At 39.4% G+C, this 19,972-nt stretch overlaps 1 protein-coding gene across 1 annotated transcript; it reads left to right on the forward strand.

Annotated features, from left to right (window-relative positions):
* Nucleotides 1–3,469: 3,469 nt before the first annotated feature.
* On the forward strand, nt 3,470–19,667 carry LOC104094590 (probable sugar phosphate/phosphate translocator At1g06470). The gene is made up of 11 exons (XM_009600555.2): nt 3,470–4,483; nt 4,969–5,138; nt 5,861–5,946; nt 6,264–6,313; nt 6,840–6,907; nt 8,050–8,150; nt 8,300–8,312; nt 8,709–8,893; nt 9,094–9,180; nt 9,465–9,559; nt 19,115–19,667. Exons 1-11 carry the CDS (start codon nt 3,969–3,971, stop codon nt 19,230–19,232), a joined length of 1,488 nt encoding a protein of 495 aa, XP_009598850.1. The 5' UTR covers nt 3,470–3,968; the 3' UTR covers nt 19,233–19,667.
* The last annotated feature ends 305 nt before the right edge of the window (nt 19,668–19,972 follow it).

Here is a 19,972-nt window from a genome sequence, read left to right on the forward strand (position 1 = left end):
CTCCCGATAAAAACCACACACGAGCGATAAATGCGATCTACAATAATAGAATCTCCCACAGACGTGGACACATATACATGAGCACTCAAAGAATCATGAGGCACAATCAAATATGAAGCAAAATAGGATGACACATAAGAATAAGTAGAGCTCGAATCAAATAGAACTGAAGCATCTCTATGGAAAACTAGAACAATACCTATGATGACGGCGTCGGATGACGCTGCCTCGGGTCTAGTTGGGAATGCATAAAAATAGGGCTGGGCCCTACCACTCTGACCTCCACCCCTCGAGCAACCTCTAGCTGGCTGGCCTCTACCTCTAACGATCTGACCCCCGCCTCTAGCTGACTGTGCTGGCAGTGGAGCAACTGGTGCCGGCATGATGGCACGAGAACTTTGCTGAGGTCTGCTACTTGACAATCTAGGGCAATACCTCCTGATGTGACCTATGCCCCTACACTCAAAGCACTCTCTCGACTAGTGAGGCTGCTGAAATGGAGACTGACCCTAACAGACTGAATAGCCGATGTAGTAACTCGGAAGCGGTGGTGCATGGATAGGAGCTGAATGTGCATTGAATGTTGGTTGCTCAAGACGAGACCCATAAGAACCACGACCGTCAAATCATTGTGGGCTACTTGAAGAGCTGATTGAATCGGACTAAGAGGATAGCCTCTACCTAAAGAAACCATTCCTCCATATGAGGTACCACAGAAACCACCAAAATTACGAGGCCTCTTATCAGACACTGGCCCCCTCTCCTGACCACGAACCATCTCGATCTGTCTAGTAATATTTATGGCCCTCTAGAAAGAAATGTAGTCCCAAGTCTCTTTGGCCATCTGTAGCCTGATACTGAAGGTGATTCCATCAATGAATCTCCTCACTCTCCCTCTCATTAGGGAGTAAAACAATGGCATGGCGAGCTAGGTCCACAAATCGAGTCTCATACTAGGTGACGGTCATGCTATCCTGCTGAAGACGCTCAAACTGCCTGTGGTAATTCTCTCTCATAGTGAAAGGAATGAACTTCTCTAGAAATAACTGTGAGAACTGATCCCAGGTAAGTGTAGGCGAATCAACTGGCTTGGCCAACATATAAAATCTCTACTATCTCTTGGTAGAACCGGTAATCTGGAACACTACAAAGTCGACCCCATTAGTCTCAACAATACCCATGTTGTGCAACACCTCGTGACAACAGTCCAAGTAATAATGTGGGTCCTTAGAAGGTGCACCACTGAAATAAACAAGAAAGAGCTTGGTTAACTTATCCAACCTCAACAAGGCCTCAAAAGACATAGTGGCCCTAGCCCCGTCCTGTGCCACAACAACCGGCTGAACTACCCCAACTGGTTGGGATGTTGGAGTCTTATATAGGGGAGCCACCTGCTCCGGGGTGTGAGTAGCGAGAGTCTGTGCTCCTTCCCCAGCTTAAGAGACGATTGGTGCCACTGGAAGTGCGTCGGTCTGGGCCACACTCTCCATAAGGCCCACCAAGCGGACTAGACCACCTTGAAGCACTAGAGTGGCTATGAATATCTTCGGGACCTGAGCTGGTCCGATGGATACAGTCTAAGCCGGGGCCTCCTCCTTATGATAAATTTGAGGCTCCACTACGGGTGTTGCTTCTAGAGCTCTAGACTGAGCTCTACATCTGTCACGACCTCTGGCTCGACCTCTGCCCCTGATAGTAGTTGCCACAAGGGGCTCCGGCCTCTATCCGGCTGCTGATGTTGTGTGTGTTCTCACCATCTCCGAAAGAACATGAATAGAATAGTTTAATCATCAATGATAGAATAAAATCGCAAAAATAAATTTTTCCCTAAAACTCCATAGCCTTTGGAAGATAAGTACATACATCTCTGTATCGATCCTCCAGACTCTATTAAGTTTGCTCATGACTCGTGAGACCTAGGAAACCTAGTGCTCTGATACCAATTTGTCACGACCCATAATTCCCACCCTCGGGAAGGTGATGGTGCCTAACATTTCACTTGCTAGCCAAGCCAATGTTAGATATATCTATTAACCATTTTTAACGATTTTCAAATTAAATAATAATAATAAAGCTGAATAGTCTGAAATACAGTAAATAAACTAATACACCGCGATATCCAATACAAATTCTGAAACTGGTGTCACGAATACATGAGCGTCTAGAACACTACAGATAATGGTATGAAATAAACATAACTGTCTAAATCAAAATAAATAACTAAAATAAAATAAAATGGGACTTCAGGACTGCGGACGTCGTGCATCTATACCTTCTCCACTGATAGTTAGATCTGAGCAAGTCTACTGAACGCAGTTGGGACCAACTCTGGTATCTACACAAGAAGTGCAGAGTGTAGTATGAGTACAACCGACCCCATGTACTATGTAAGTGACGAGCCTAACGTCGACGAAGTAGTGATAAAGCTAAGGCAGGTCACCTGCAATAACATGTACGCAACAATAATAACAAGAGAAAGACAGGAACAGAAGTGAAACAGTTACTCCATAACAACAAATTCAAAATCCAACTACCAAAGAGCTGAGAATAACAAGTCACATAAACTCATCTCAAATACCAAGGCCAATCCAACAATCACAAACAAATATAAGTTTAAAAAATTAATTGCGACGTGCAACCCGGTCCTACAATTTTAACTTTAAACAATTTATTGTGGCGCGCAACCCGATCCCACCATATCATCATTCGTCAATATCATAATCCGTCCTTATTCCGCCATTTTAATTTATTACCTTTCAATTTCTGTTATGGTGTGCAACTCGCTCCCGAAATAATTTCGATCAACAATAGCAAGTCAACAACCAAAATTTACAAGAAATTCTACATCAAGAGAGTAAATGTTCGAAACTATGGAGAATGACATGATAATCAAAGAATCTCGAACAACTCAAATGTCTCAACTTTACAAACTCCACGATATCTACCCATCTAACAAATCATACTAGTGAAACTACATAATTGGAGGCAATAAATATTATGAAATTACAAGACAAGCAAGATATAGGACAATTTAGATATGCAAGAAAAGCAATAAGAGACAAGTAGCAAATAAGCATGGAATTATAGAGCGGACGGACAATTTAATACAAGAATTAGCTAAATGACAAGTTATAATTATGGCATGGAATAAGCATGTCGTTTAACTCATAATAACATTGTCTTGTATGTTGATTGTTAAAAATAATCGTTTAGTTGTAAAAATTATATATTTCTTGCTGGTAATTTTGGATGCTCCATTTTGTAAATACAAGACAGAAGTACAAGTAGCAGCAAATGTTGTTTTGATGCCTTTGTAATTTCAGGCACAAATCTTATGTAATATGTATCACTTCCCCCGTTTCAATTTATTAGGCCTTTAGATAATATTCAATCAAAGTCGGAAATAAATATTCTGTATTAAAGTTGGGAGTATAAAAAAATATTTGGAACATGTCAACAAAAATTTACTAAGAGAAATTAAAATACAGGACCCATCTCTCTCTCTCTCTTTCTCTCTCTCTCTCTCTCTCTCTTCCACCTAACGGAAATTAACGGATCAAATCGCAAGCTTCATTTTCTGATTATGATCTTCTTTGCATGTCTTCATCTTTAATCTTCATTGATGCTTTGTGTAATTGCATTCATTAACATGCATGACGTTTGATCCCTATCTATCCTTTTTTTTGGGATCAATAAGACTTACATTGTGCAAATCTTGTGCATAAGATGGGAATTCTTCGTTTAGATTCAACGTGAAATTCCATCATCAGTTGTGATTTTTACTGTTGCAAATTGTTTGACACATTCCATTTTATACAATTTTTACCAATTTCAAGAATTTAAATTCCTCATATTATTAAAAGATTTTAAACGTTAATGTGATATTTCAAGAATTTTTAGCCTTGCCTTTATGACTGAATTAACAAGATAATGCCAAATAGACCATTGAAAAAACATGTTATATAGAGATGGTGGAGAGTGATTTGAGTAAAGAGAATATTGAGGAGAGTAGTAGAAGTGACAACTTATGGAGTAAAGATTCAGCTTCAGGTTGTCATAGGGACCCTTCTTTTTCAGGTTGGTTTGATGAAAATGGCACTCTTCATTCAGCTCAATTAGTCAATAGACATAATCTTGGTGTAGAGGACTTTGATTTTGTATCTATAGGCACTGAGACAAACCAATGTAGTAGTAATTTTAAGCATAGAATGAGGGGTGGTGGTGATTTTGGTAGTAACTCTGTAGGGAGTGGAGAAGATAGGTATGTTCCATTTGAGGTAGAGAATGGTTCCTCGAGTCATCGAGGATCTGTCGATGATGTTGATGGTGATGATGGCGATGATGATGGCGATCACTCAGTGTTCTCGGATTACCATGATACGCCACAGTCAATTTCAAAGAATGCTGCTAGTTCAGAAGTTGATATGTTGAAGACATTTTTCTTCATACTTGTATGGTATAGTGTCAGTTTGTTCTTGACATTGTAAGTACTGAATTTCATTGTATTCTTGTATTTTTCCAATTGATGTGTATTCAAATGTCAAATATTTTAGTCATGTTTATATGTTTACTTTAGGTCCTATGCATTCTAGGAGTCTCTTAGTCCTATTAGAAATTCTTATGCCAGTAGGAAATATAGAGAACTTCTAGTACTTTTCATTTTTAGATGGGAAACATGGTCAGTGAGGATTCATATCGCCGACCCCAACTTTGTTTGGAAAGCATAGTTATTGTTGTCTTTGTGTATTGAAGCTTCAAGGATCAATACTAAAAATAACTGGAATTAGCTACGAACTCCGTCGCTAATATGTCACTAAATCGCTCTTAGCTAACAAATTTTTTTGATAATTCGTCGCTAAATAGGATTAGTGGCGGATGATATTGTTTAGCTACAGAATTTGTCGCTAATTTCTTTTGTTTTTAGTAGTGGATGTTTTTGTTCGTCTCATATATTGACCTGTGGGATAGGTACAATAAAACTCTTCTCGGCGATCATCTAGGGAAGTTCCCTGCTCCTTTACTGATGAACACTGTCCACTTTGCAATGCAAGCAATTTTGTCCAAGGCCATTACTGGCTTCTGGTCCCATAGATTTCAACCTACAGTAATGATGTCTTGGAGAGACTATTCTTTGAGAGGTAACTTTATGATAGCAATGCCCTTTTACTTTAAAGTATATTACCGCATGATTTGTTGAAGGAAGGCATTATATACATGTTATTCATTATCATGGATTCAGAGGCAGATCCAGAATTGAAATTTAATGAGTTCAACTTTTAAGATTTTCAGTATTGAACTCATTATACTGCTAAAATTATGGGTTCAGATTTATAGGTTCAAATGAACCCGTAGCCAGTAGGCTACCTTCGCCCCTTCATGGATTAGTATAGCCTTTTTAACATAACTGTTGCTGTGTAATACGATGTGGTTATAACTATCTGCTATTGTATGCAATGACTTTTCTGACACTGAATTCCTTTAGAACAAAATCAGAAGAGAGAAAGAAAAGGGAGAACAGGGTAGAGTGGAAGGGTTAAAGTATTTGAAAGGCGTATAATATAATAGAGCAGAAGATGTGTAAAATAGGTTTATATACTTTGCCAGTAGGGCTATTTATAAAATGTAACAAAGACGATAGTAGGATTCATTAATGGGCTAGAAATGATCCTTCCATAATTCTCTATGTCTAGTTTGTGCATCTTTGAGTTTACAGCTTCAATAAGCTAAAAGCTAATTGGCTTGCCGCAACTTGTGACTTAGTTGATCCATATGTTACACTTACTATTTATAACTGATATATCGACAATGCTTTCTAATGAACTGATTCTGTATATAAAATGAGATGGTATGCCTTTCGCAGTTGTACCGACAGCTCTCACAACGGCAATGGATGTCAACCTCAGCAATGCATCCCTTGTTTTCATCTCTGTCACATTTGCCACTATGGTGTGTAACTCTTTCTCCTTAATTTGTTTTTCCCGATATTTTCTGTTAATAGTGATGAACTGCAAAAATTGAGCTCTCAGAAAGCATGGTAGTGAAACTCACAACCATAACATTCATTGAGATCTCTAGAAATTTGCATGTATGTACCTTGAAATTTTAATAATCCACTAAAGTAATTGTGTTTGTCAAGGACTTCAAGGGCCAGTGAAATAATTGTCTACTACCAATTAGGATAATTCTTTTCTTACTTTTGTTTCCTCCTTCCCTTACTCTGGTAAAATTTTCTGGACTCCTAAAGGCAATTTATGTCATTGCAGTGTAAATCTGCATCTCCCATCTTTCTCCTGTTCTTCGCGTTTGCTTTCAGGTACTAATTTTAATCACTGGTCTCTTTTTTTTTATGCTGCTTTTTATTTTTTATTTTGTTGGTGGGGGGAGGGGGGAAGCATCCGTGTTTCTGGTTGATTTTTTACATTGTGTTATAGATGTATATCCAAGGATGTTATTTGTCAATGAACAGAATTATTGATTTTTTTGGCATTTGAAGACTTTGCAATCTTTGGGCCGACCTTTTCGCATATAGGTAGAATAAGTGCCACAAATTGGGTGAGGAACAATATTCTATAGTGATCTGAAATGATGAAATGAGGGGAAATCTAATCGCTTTCCATTTACTATTTTTTTCTTGAAGCATCATATTCATATGAGTAAGTCCTGTTTCAGGGTAGATACTATATACTTGCCTTTCATACAGATAAACATTTCATGCAGATCATATATTTGTGCTTTTTTGTCTCTCGAAAGAACTATATTTGATGAATATGATATATTTGACTGGCCTCCTATCTAACCTGTATGTCTGCATAGCGTCTAACCTCAACTTCTTGTGGAAGGTTGGAGTCTCTGAGTTTAAAGCTGCTGGGGATAATCTTGATCATTTCTGTTGGAATACTATTAACAGGTATGTCGACACTTACTTGCATGTAGTTATCTGGGTTTTTTTTCCCTTTTTGTAGTATCTATTCTCTTGACTGCATAAGTATTAAAGGTCTTCATCTTCATCCGTCATTCTTAAATCGCACCAATAACCTTCACTCAGTGGCGAAGCCACATGGTCATAAGAGCGTCGAAAAATTACACTGTGTACAAAGGTAAAATATTATATTTTAGAGGTATATAACACATATTGAACATCCTTTGTCAGAAATTTTGTTCACTTCTTTTAAATTTGAACACCCTTGGGGAAATTTCTAACTTCGCCACTGCCTTCACTTGTGAATAGGCAAAAAGGTTTACTTTTTAGTACGATATTTCTTGTTTCTAATCTTGTGATGAACATTATAATTGTTTATCTCCTAAGAGATTGACTAGCATGCTTTGTCTCTCCCATGAACTGTTAATTGTTTCAAAGACGATCTCAGAATTTTAGTCTATAATGATCAGATTTTTGGTTAAATTGTTGCTTTGTCTTAAAAAGAGTATGATGGGGCTCTGGAGACTCGAGAAAACTATTGGTCATTCTTATTATCTGTTTGGCTACTCTCATTTTTCCCTTTTCCTTCTTTCCGGGGTACATTTTATCAAAGTATGTCGACTCAAAAATAGTAGCTAACATAAGAAAGTTAAGATGGATACTTGATTTAAGAAGAAAGGACAAAGAAATATAAATAAAGGAACTGGAACTGATGCGGGTACCTCCTACAGAAGATAGGACGCAAGAGATGGATTAAGTAATTTTCCATTTTTTTCCAAACTGCCTCAAGTGTGCAGCCTATTGGAAGGAAAAATACTATACTCACTAGTACAAAGAGTAGACAGAACCATGACAAATGAGATTGAAAGAGGTTATTTTGAGAGATGTAGTAACTTAAGGTTTTAACCATGAGTAGTATCTACATCTAGAAAAAGTAGTAGTTTTAGTTGAACTCAACTGATTGCATAAGGTGTTGTTCTTTTGACAACTATCATTATCAATTTTAATCGACTTAGGTAATTTCCTTACGCGAGTGTTTCACTTTTTCTATCACCTTGTGGATAATGTGTTGTCTGTTAATTGGATCTGTTCGATAGACAAGTCTGACCTTTATATGTCTGACAATGCAGTTGCAAAGGAGACAGAATTTCAATTTTGGGGATTCGTCTTTGTTATGCTTGCTGCAGTTATGTCTGGGTTTCGCTGGACTATGACTCAGATTCTTCTGCAGGTAGGATTTTGTGACATCCGTTGCATTGTTATCAGTGATTTCTCTTTCATTATTTTCTCAATTGTATATCTGCTTACTTTCTCTATTTTGTGTTTGTTCTCCAAAATCCCATATCCAACTGGTCGTGCTGGCATAAAACTGGCATAAAGAAAGAAGTCTATGGTAAGGACAATCAATAACTTCTACATATTGAAGTGTTTGACGATCTCATCTAAAATCTTAAGCTGTTAGAGAGAACACACGGTTATTTATTTAATTATATCTTCAACATGCTCCCTCACATGCGAGCTTGATTCTTTTTTATGAGCCAAGCACGTGAAAATTCTTTTTGTGATATCGGGTGGTGGTGAGACTCAAACCTAGGACCCCTGCATGCTCTGATAGCATGTTGAAGTGTGTGACTAATTCATCTAAAACTTAAGATATTAGAGAGAACACACTTTTATTTACTTAAGTATGTCTTCAACACTTTAGTATTCTGAATAAATTGATAGTTGTTAATTCAGTATTTGCTTTATAGTTTTTGAATAAATTGTGCATGACATACATGATTTCCAGGTTTAAAAAATCCGCTCACACTAATGAGCTATGTTACGCCAGTAATGGCTCTTTCAACTGCTGTGCTGTCCCTTATTTTTGATCCGTGGTATGAATTCGGAAGCACCAAATACTTTGACAGCTCATGGCATATAGCTAGAAGTTGTTTGTTGATGCTCTTTGGTGGAACTTTGGCTTTCTTTATGGTATGTATTTGTCTAAGGTGACCGGTGTCAGTTCAATTTATTGCGGATTTCCTGTTTGATTTTTAATCTTTTTTCTGGAGAGAATGATGCCTTCTAATAGGTTAGATGATTTAGAAGCGATTATCAATTCTTACAGAACTTGGATGTACACAGCGATAGCTATTTTTCATGCTTACCTGGCAATGTTTTGTTAACTGCAGGTGCTAACGGAATATATTCTTGTGTCTATCACAAGCGCAGTAACAGTAACAATAGCGGGAGTTGTAAAGGAGGCGGTCACTATCTTGGTATGAACTGTAAACCAAGTTATTTTAATGAATACAATTAATGTAACTGATTGACCTTTGAAAAAAGAGAATATAAGTAATGTACTGACGATGGAACTTACTTGTATTTTATATACCTTATCTCGAGCAGATTGTACTGTTCGAATACATTAGACTGAGATACAATGTGGGTTGCTTCAATCATGAGTAGTTTTCAAAATTTGCAAAGTTTTTGTGGTTTTGGAGTCTGTGTTTTCTACGATTTCTGAAATAGCTGGTAATTATTATGTCCGCTGCCCGTTCAGGTTGCTGTCTTTTATTTCCACGATGAGTTTACTTGGATGAAAGGGCTAGGTCTCATGACGATAATGTTTGGTGTCAGTTTGTTTAACTGGTACAAGTAAGTGACTGAATCCTTCATATTTTAGCAATAAGATATTTTCGTGATTACTGGCTCTTTGCTGACGTTAAAATTAGATTAGTATTTAGTCCTTTCTTAGACTACCAAACACAGCATATATATGTGTACCTTTTGTTTAATATTGTCAATGCTTGATCCTCAGTTATTATATGTCTGCCGGTAACAATGACTCTTTCATTTCTGCAAGTTTCTCCCCTGTTTGATATTTTAAATGATATGATGCCGATAATTGTATGCCTTTGCTAAGCTAAGATACAGAGTCTGTTAGAAATTTTGGGGGAGCAAAACAATACAAAAGAACACTCAAAACTCAGAAATAAGAAAGTGGAGTAAATGATGATTTCTATTCAACTTGACTTGCTCTATATGACTAGGAATACATGGCTATTTATAGGAGAAATATTTTATGTATCTAGCCTATACTATATGTAAACATAATAATTAAGTCCACACCTCACATCTTTCAAGATACATGGATGACACTACTAGACATTGTATCTTCCGTAGTACATCAATATGTTCATACTCTAATACATGTACTAAATTAATATTCTAGTTCGTGAACTAACGTAAACAAATGGAAAACAAGTTTTTTATTCACATTTCAACAGAGTCCACATTATGCCACACGCTGCATGTGTGCCAAAATTAGAAAACAAACAGAAAGCCTGTAACTTATATATAATGAAAACTGACACTCTGCTATGTGTGGTAATTTTAGATTATTTTTTTCCCTATCCATAGAAAGGTTTTAGGTAGTTTTCTGGATTGCAAGTCTAATTTTGTGTCATTTTAATGGCTTTGATCCTTCTTCCCTTGCTTAAATTCATTAGCTTTTTGTTTTTCATTGTCATTTGGGAACTAAAGTCTGACTGTGACGGGTTTGTAAATATTACATCCTTGCTCACCATTCATAATAATATTAATATTCTTATCTAGATGTAGATTTCATGCTAATTTAGTCATGAAGGTCACAAAAAGGATATAATAAAATTGCTGTAGTAATCTTTCTCTTTTGTACCTGCTGCATCTTCTTGATGCCATTAAAGAAACTACTTACAAAAACAAAATTGCTGAAGTAATATCTCTCTTTTCTTCTAATAGCCTTTAGGACTGCTTTTGACAATTCTAACACTTTAATCATTAATCATGTATACGGTCAAAATCGAGTTTGCACTTCATGTAATTAGTCAAGATTGGAACATCATGGACCGAGGGCCGTCATTATAATATCGAGATGAGATGTGAAGTTGGGTTACCGAGCTCAAGATTCAGGGACCGATCAATACCGAGCTCGAGTTAATATCGAGCTATAATGTGAAGTGGTGTTATCGAGCTCAAGATCCAGAGACCGATCAATACCGAGCTCGAGTCAATATCGAGCTCGAGACTCAGAGACCGACCAATACCAAGACCGACTAAGATCGAGCCAAGAGACAAAGAGCTGTTGTAGTCGTACTAGGGGAGAGAATCTCGGCGGGAATTAAGGAAAAGCTAATTAACTAATCTATCATAAGATCCTCACTATGTATTTTTAATTGTATCCAAAATAGGATTCTTCCACTCTATTAAGAGTGGCTATCATTTCTGTAAAGGAGGACATCCATACCTTCATACACTCTCATATTTCAGAGATTATTGAGATTTACATAACATCTAGCTAATATTATCCTTTTCTGGGCTTTGGACATTGGTTCATCTTGTTCATTTATCAATCATTCTTTACTCAAATTTGGTTTCTATTCATTCCCTTTTTACAGTCAATATTCGATATAATTTTACTTATTTTTTCGATTTGTACCAATTTATAACACATATCCTTAGAACCGCTTATAAATTTAACTCTATCCGTTTTTCGGGTAAACAGTTTGGCTCTCACCATGGGGCTAAGGATAACAATGGTTATTTGATACGAATCTCTGCAAAACACACCATTTTACACTTTCTCTTGGAAGTGTCTTTGATTTCAGGTTAAAAACAACGAACTCTCAATTAATGGCCCTACCTATCGACAACGAAGCCGGCCTTCAAGATGAGAACAACAACCTGACGACCGGAAATGAAAGGCCACTCGTCGATCCCGTTGGAACTCGGGCCGCAGATCCAATTGACGTTAATTCACATGTGGCCATCGAGGCGAACCAATTTCAACCCCGAAAACAACATTCATGGTGGAACTCGATCTGCAGTTCGAAATACCCAAAATGTTGGAAAAGACGGGATCAACCTGCGTATGATTTTTGAAATGTTTTAAGCTCAATAGGTAGCAATAGCTCAGTTGCAGAGCCAAACCCAGGCACCGAGCAGGGCCGAGCCCGGTCCACCCCGAGAAGTCACCCACGAAACGGGGCAAGTTGTAGTTAGATCAAATGAACAAGAATCGGGGACTAATTCCAAAATTATTAAGATGCTCAAGGAACTGACAAAACGAATTGAGTCAGGAGAAAAAAGGATTAAAGCAAACGACAAAAAAGTAGAAACATATAACTCTAGGGTCGATCAGATCTCGGGGGCACCACCGGTATTGAAGGGCTTGGATTCCAAAAAATTCATACAAAAGTCTTCCCCCCCCGAGCGCGGCTCCCAAACCCATCCCCAAGAAGTTCTGCATGCCCGAAATTCCTAAATATAATGGGACGAACGACCCCAACGAATGTCCCCTCTTACACATGTGTCATTAAAGGGAACGATCTAGAAGACAACGAGATCGAATCCGTATTATTAAAGAAGTTCGAGGAAACTCTGTCAAAGGGGGCAATGGTATGGTATCATAATTTACCGCCTAACTCTATCGATTCTTTTACTATGCTTGCAGATTCTTTCGTAAAAGCACATGCCAGAGCCATAAAGGTCGAGACCAGGAAATCAGACCTTTTCAAGGTAAGGCAAAAGGATAACGAGATGCTAAGAGAGTTCGTATCTCGTTTCCAAATGGAACGAATGCATCTACCACCGGTCCCAGACGATTGGGTTGTTCAAGCTTTCACTCAAGGACTGAACGAACGAAGCTCGATGGCTTCACGACAGTTGAAGCAGAACTTGATCGAATACCCTGCCACTACATGGGCCGATGTGCACAATCGGTATCAATCGAAAATTAGAGTCGAAGATGGTCTATTCGGAGTCCCTTCGGAGTCTATTTATCCAGCCAGGAACCTCGAAAGAATCAAGAGAGACACTGATCGCGGGCCAGGGTCAAGCAAGGATTGATATCAGCCATATAATGAAGATCGGAATAGCAGCAGACCCGATCGGAACCATGTGAGAAACGAGAGAAGAAATGATCAATGTTGAAATCATCAGGGGCTATGACCAAAAACGACTTCGACAGGCCTAAATAAGCACCGAGGCTATCGGGCCTAACAATTGGAATGTAACTCACCTAAAAGTGATACTACTGTTGAGGTATGACCCCCGTTCGTTTTTCTTTTTTATGCTTTAAAACTAACAATTGTAGGTAACTTAGAACAATTCAACAGTATTCGAGGCCTCTTTGCAATCAACCTCAAATACTGGGGGGCATTGCCCTCGAATATATCAAGTTCGATGCAAGGAAGTTACTTCATGGCAACAGGGTCTCGATAGGAAAAGTTTGTAAGGGCCAAATTGTCAAATGAACCATGCCTGCATGGTTTGCTCGAGCCCTGGCATAAAACATGAACGCATGCATGTAATATGACTTATAAAGAAAAATTTCTTCTTTACCAATATCTCTTATCTCATAAAGATTCTTCTACTTCATGTTCCCTATCTATTGTGTAAATAGGCTTGAGGGCTGACCATGACCGGAGTTTGAATAATTACCCCATAAATTAGGGACTGCCATCCAAAATATCAACGAGTCTAAGGGCTACCTTACTTTGAGTTCGAGCAAATACTCACTCGACCATAAATCCTAAGGGCTACATTGCTTCGAATTCGAGCAAACCCTCACTCGACTACAAAGCCTAAGGGCTACCTTAACTCGAGTTTGAGCAAATACTCACTCGACCATAAAGCCTAAAGGCTGTTTTTTACTTCGAGTTTGAGCAAGTACTCACTCGATCACAAAGCCTAAGGGCTACCTTACTTCGAGTTCGAGCAAACCCTCACTCGACTACAAAGCCTAAAGGTTACCTTAACTCGAGTTCGAGCAAACACTCACTCGACCATAAAGCCTAAGGGCTATTTTTTACTTCTATTTCGAGTAAACACTCACTCGACCACAAAGTCTAAGGGTTACATTGCTTCGAGTTCGAGCAAACCCTCACTCGACTACAAAGCCTAAGGGCTACCTTAACTCGAGTTCGAGCAAATACTCACTCGACCACAAATCCTAAGGGCTACATTGCTTTGAGTTCGAGGAAACACTCACTTGACTACAAAGCCTAAAGGCTGCCTTAACTAGAGTTCGAGTAAACACTCACTCGACCATAAAGCCTAAGGGCTGTTTTTTACTTCGAGTTCGAGCAAGCACTCACTCGATCACAAAGCTTAAGGGCTACCTTACTTCGAGTTCGAGCAAACCCTCACTCGACTATAAAGCCTAAGGGCTACCTTAACTCGAGTTCGAGCAAACACTCACTCGACCACAAAGCCTAAGGGCTACATTGCTTCAAGTTCGAGCAAACCCTCACTCGACCATAAAAGCCTAAGGGTTGTTTTCATTTCGAGTTCGAGTAAACACTCACTCGGCCATTAAGCCTAAGGGCTACTCTTACTTCGAGTTCGAGAAAACACTCACTCGACCATAAAAGCCTAAGGGCTGTTTTCATTTTGAGTTCGAGCAAACACTCACTCGACCATTAAGCCTAAGGGATACTCTTACTTCGAGTTCGAACAAACGCTCACTCGACCATAAATCCTAAAGGCTGTTTTTTTACTTCGATTTAGAGCAAACACTCACTCGATCATAAAAGCCTAAGGGCTGTTTTCATTTCAAGTTCGAGCAAACACTCGCTCGACTATGAAGTCTAAGGGCTACTCTTACTTCGAGTTCGAGAAAACGCTCGCTCGACCATAAAGCCTAAGGGTTATTTTTTACTTCGAGCTCGAGCAAACACTCACTCAACTGCAAAACCCAAGGGCTACATTGATTCAAGTTCGAACTATTGCCCCGAATCGGGGACTACGTATCAAGTTTAAAGGCTACTCTTCAAGTTTGAGCAAATTATTTCATTTGGAATCTATCTTGCCTAAAAGCCACCTCAGTTCGAGTTCGAACATTTACTCGGGGACCACCTATAAGAAATGGTCGAGTACAGTACCTGCTATCGGTCCTCACTATCTTAATCTCGGACCTTCAAATAATGATTCCATGCTAAGGAACTTTTGACCTTTGTGTAAATTAACAAAAAAAGTGAAAGAGAAGCTATAGAAGGAAGAAAGTTTTATATATATGTATCAAAAATCATTTATAAGGGCACCATGGCCCGATCAAATTTTTCCACAAAAGACCAAAACGGTCCTAAAAGAAAACACAAAAAATACTAAAGGACTTAGTCCTCTCCAGGAGAATCATCTTCACCCTCGAGGCCTCCTTCGCTTTAAGATCATGTCATACTCCCGGTATCATCATCATTGGGAAAATCTAACACTCTAGTTTCATCTTCAAGCTCCTTAGCTTTCTCGATCTTGACTGTAAGATCGAAGCCACGAGCATGAATCTTTTCGAGAGTCTCCCTTCAAGAATGGCATTTATCATGCTTGGCAACCCAGTTTGCTCGAGCCTGAGCAGCCTCAGCAACTTCCTTTGCTCTAACCTGAGCAGTTTCGGCATTAGATCGATAAACGGCCACCATTGCATCAGCATTAGCCATGGTTTTCTCGACCTCTGATTTGGTCGCTGCAAGTTCTGTGACTAGTCTCTCTCGATCAGAATTTGCTGAGCTCAACCGAGACTGGAACTCCTCGATTTTCTTGGCTTGCACCAAGGCTTTTTCTTTTAAGTTTCGGAGTTGGGCCTCAGTCGACGCCAGTTGAGCTCGGGCGGCCTCATTTTCTGAGGCAAGGCGATCCATGTTCTTTTTTCACTCTTCGGCCTCCGCCCTCACTACGTCCACTTCAACACAAAGTTGCCTAATCACATCGAACTTTTTCTCGACCTGCGGGACCGAACTGTTAGCCATCACTCCCGAGTCAATATCATTAAATTCAAAGATTTCTTTTTACCTGCTCGGCCAGCTCACCTTGTTCTTTCCGAGATGCTTCCAGCTCAGCCTGAAGTCCTTTTACTTCTCCTTCTCTCTTCTCACTGAGAAGCTTTAAGGTATCTCTCTCCTCAGTAAGCCTTCAAACTTTGGCTTCGTACTGGTTCAGCTCCCCTCGAGATTAGAAAAATGCCTCGTGATGAAGCACAGAAGCCTACAAAAATAAAAAGAAGATATTATACAAGGAAAGAAAAACACAAGTATGAAAAGTGGCAAAGAAAGTATGAACTTACCCGATTCAGGGCCTGTTGGGCTTCGTTGAAAAGGCAAGGCGCACCCACCTCACTCGAGCTCTTCTTCGGAGCCTCCAAGTCACTCGGGCCGGTGACATTATCTACCCCGATAAAATAACCACGGAAAGGGTCCTCCTCTCCATGGGCTCCCTCCCCGTGACAAGTCTCCACAGCTTGAGCGTCACGTATTATCGACTGGGAAAAAGAAGGGAAAGAGGGAAAATCCCCGATCTCTACTTCCCCGAGTAGGTCTTTGGGCGCTGCTTCCGTCTTGGGGAGCCTCAAGCTCGGTTTGCACACCGGCATCCGTAGCTTCTTCGACGGTCTCTTTGCCCCAAGGTAAAATATCCCTCGTCCCCCTCAGCTCGGGAACTTGGGTCGAAGTCCCCTCCTCGACCTCATCAAGCCTGGTCGGAGTAGTATCAACTCCCACCGATATCGAAGCATTCTGACTATCGGTGCTAGTCCGTACACGGGCCAACAGCCTAGAATCACTTTCTTATTCTTCTTATTCTTTATCCCTTAGACTCAGGACCGACTCCATAGTCAAAGGGATTATGTTCACCTTGGGTTTATGAGCCGCTCTCTTTTTGGGTTTTTGACCCTCGGAGTCCAGGGCCCTTTTTCTCTTAATCACCTTCTTCGGTTTTGAGATAGGCGGTAAAACTTCTTCATCACATGATTGGGATCTCATAACCGCATCTTTACCGAGACCTACAAAGAAAGAAAAGTAAGTAAAACTTATGCCTGAAAAAATACTTGAACAGATCGGTGAGCAAAGAGGAAGGTTTACTATGAGTACGAGCTTCCCACCGGCCTTTTTGACAAATCGCGCCATGCACGCTCGGCATATGTTGACGTCGAAACCAGGCTCCCGACCTAGTTCTCAAGATGGGGAACCGCACTCAGCATCCAAGCAATGGTTGTGTCAAGAAATACATTGATAAGAAAAGATGAAGTAAAAACAACAAAAACTAAAAACGGAATCACACGTACGGTTCATATTCCATTTCTCGGGAAATGGCACACTCTCAGGTGGGATTAGGTCTGAGGTCTTCATTCGAACGAACCGGCTCATCCAACCCCGATCTTTATCTTCATCTATGCTCAAGGTGAACGCCTTGGTGTCCTGGCGTTGAAGATTTATCAGCCCACCTCGGTAAAGACGAGGGCTATATAATCTTACGAGGTTGTCGAGGGTGAAAGGAAGCCCGTCGATTTTGCTCACAAAGAAACGGAGCAGTATTACAATCCTCCCGAAAGAAGGGTGTATTTGGCCGAGGGTCACCTGGTACTTCTTGCAGAAGTAGATGATGACCGGATCGAGGGGACCCAGCGTAAAAGGATAACTGTAAACCCTCAAGTACCCTTCCACGTGGGTAATGATCGCTTCCACCGGTGCTGGTATCACAACTTCTTTGTTTTCCCAACCACAATCGTTCTTCACCAAATCAATAAGGCTTTGGGGTATCGAGCATATATATCTCGATACCGGCTCACATCGACCAGCAACCGATGAGGGTTTCTCGACCATAAAGTCGGAATCGATAACACATCCCCCAGGAACGAGTTCTTCGAGACGTGGCTCCACCACCGGTTTCTCACCGACCGGCCGAGAAGAGGAAGCAACCTCTTTCTGAGGAACGGTTTTAGATATCTTGGCCATCTAAATTTTCAAGAACAAAGAAGATGGGAAATTGGAATATTTTGGTGTTTGGTGAAGAACAAGCAAAGAAATTTCTAAAATTGGAAATAGAGAACTGTGGAGAAGGAGAAGAACTGTGAAGGTTGGAATGAAAATATTTGAAGGTAAAGGTTTGAAATGATGAAAAAGGGGGCTATTTATAGATTTCACAGTGACAGTTAAAAATTGGCAGTGGTCGACCATCGTCTGACGCGCATTTAATATCTTGATAATTAGACCGGCGGGACATTTGTCACATACGTCATAATCGGGCTCGATGCAGACGTCAGTGTGTATCTAGTCAAAAGTTGTAAAATCATATCGTTTTTCGCCACATTCTTTCCGAGAAACGAGGAGACTATCTGTATACGTTCAAAACTGAGTTTGCCCTTCGTGTAATTAGTCAAGATTGGAACATGATGGACCGAGGGTCGTCATTACAATATCGAAATAAGATGTGAAGCAGGGTTACCGAGCTCAAGATTCAGGGACCGATCAATACCGAGCTCGAGTCAATATCGAGCTATGATGTGAAGTGGTGTTATCGAGCTCAAGATCCAGAGACCGATCAATACCGAGCTCGAGACCTAGAGACCGACCAATACCAATACCGACTAAGATCGAGCCAAGAGACAAAGAGTCGTTGTAGCCGCACTAGGGGAGAGAATCTCGACGGGAATTAAGGAAAAGCTAATTAACTAAATTTATCTGGCATAGGTGCTAGTTTCTAAATAATTATTTCAGCCATGAGGCCATCATTTAAAAGAAACATATATTTACTTTGTTAGTATTTTGCCTTGAATTTTTAATCTATTAGGATTATTTTTCTTGAAGGAAGGGAAAAAGGCTCCTAGAAGTAATAAATCTCCTTTATATGTCAAACGTTTTAGTTTTTTGATTTCCTCGGTTATAAATGTCGATCCACTTTAAATAATAGTCTCTTTTGATATATTTTTGTTTATGTCTGATTTAGCATCATCAAAGTTGTCTTTATTAGCTTCTACATGCGCCATGTTATTTTGATCTCAACATACTTAAGCTATTGTAGTCCAATTAAAAATTGTTGATACGGCCCATTTTTAATCGCAAACGGGACTTTGGTAGCCATTTGAAGCATACTGATGTTAACTTGACAAAAGCGGTTGATCCTTGGCTATGTGTGGCTATGTGTTCATAGTTGGAAAATGGTTTTGATTAGATATTCCTTTGTTGAAAACATATAGTTACTTGACCAAATGATGATAATGTTGGAGTGTACTTAGATGTCTATGACCTAAAGCTGCTAGGTAGCTCTCTCATTTTCACTAGATTTCTTTTGTGATCCAGAGAAATGTTTTTTTGCTTTCTGCTATACTGTGGAACTTTTGAATTGTTGAGATGGTGGTACGTACGCCATGTAATGAAGTCGTTTTACACTTTCGCTCCTCAGGTACGACAAATTACAAAGAGGTAGCTGCACAGGTGAAGATGAAATGCCTTTAGGAAATGGAGCTGCTAAGTATGTTATACTTGAAGAAATGGAAGATCAAGATCATGGTCGTCCTTGAAATTTTCATATGACATTATCTGCAATTTACGAGTGTAGCAAGCTTCTAATTACAAAAAAATGCTGTGATGAACTCTTGAAATAACTAACTATGGGCAATTGGAGGTTATCACTATCTTCCTCAAAGAGGAACAATGGCCATAGTTGCAAATGGGACTAAACTCTAAAGTGGAAGCATTCGCGGACGTGTCTTTCTTGGACTTAAAACTCATTATATGGGCTTCCAATTATATGAACTGAAAGTCCCCATGACTATCTTGAATTGTTTAGGGATTTCATTTTTTTCTATTAGAAGATAGGTTGTTTCTTTGTTTAGTTTTGAGTTCGGAATGTAATGGGATTTTCCTTAAGGTTTCTTGTCATGCTTTCGGTCTTTTAGCATGTAAAATTTGAACTTGCAATGTCAGATTGCTTAGTTTTTTTTGTTTCTTTTCAATCAACTTCATATCAATTGTTATTCTGGCATGAGAATGACTGATCTTTTCAAATGTCTTTTGTTTCAAGGGAAGAGATAAATGTTTGGAAAAATTCACCCCACAGAAATAATATTCACGGTATACGACTGTAATAAATACGGATTACTAAAATACAATAACCGACGACAATAATAAGAGAAACAATGACACCAGATTTTACGTGGAAACCCCTTCTAAATAAAGGAAAAAAAAAAATCACGGCCCGAAAGGAGCAACTGATTTCACTATAGCAAGGATTTTACAATTTGTGGTACCGAGTAAAATA

This window comes from Nicotiana tomentosiformis, chromosome 6 (genome assembly GCF_000390325.3).
Source record: "Nicotiana tomentosiformis chromosome 6, ASM39032v3, whole genome shotgun sequence".
NCBI lineage: Eukaryota > Viridiplantae > Streptophyta > Magnoliopsida > Solanales > Solanaceae > Nicotiana > Nicotiana tomentosiformis.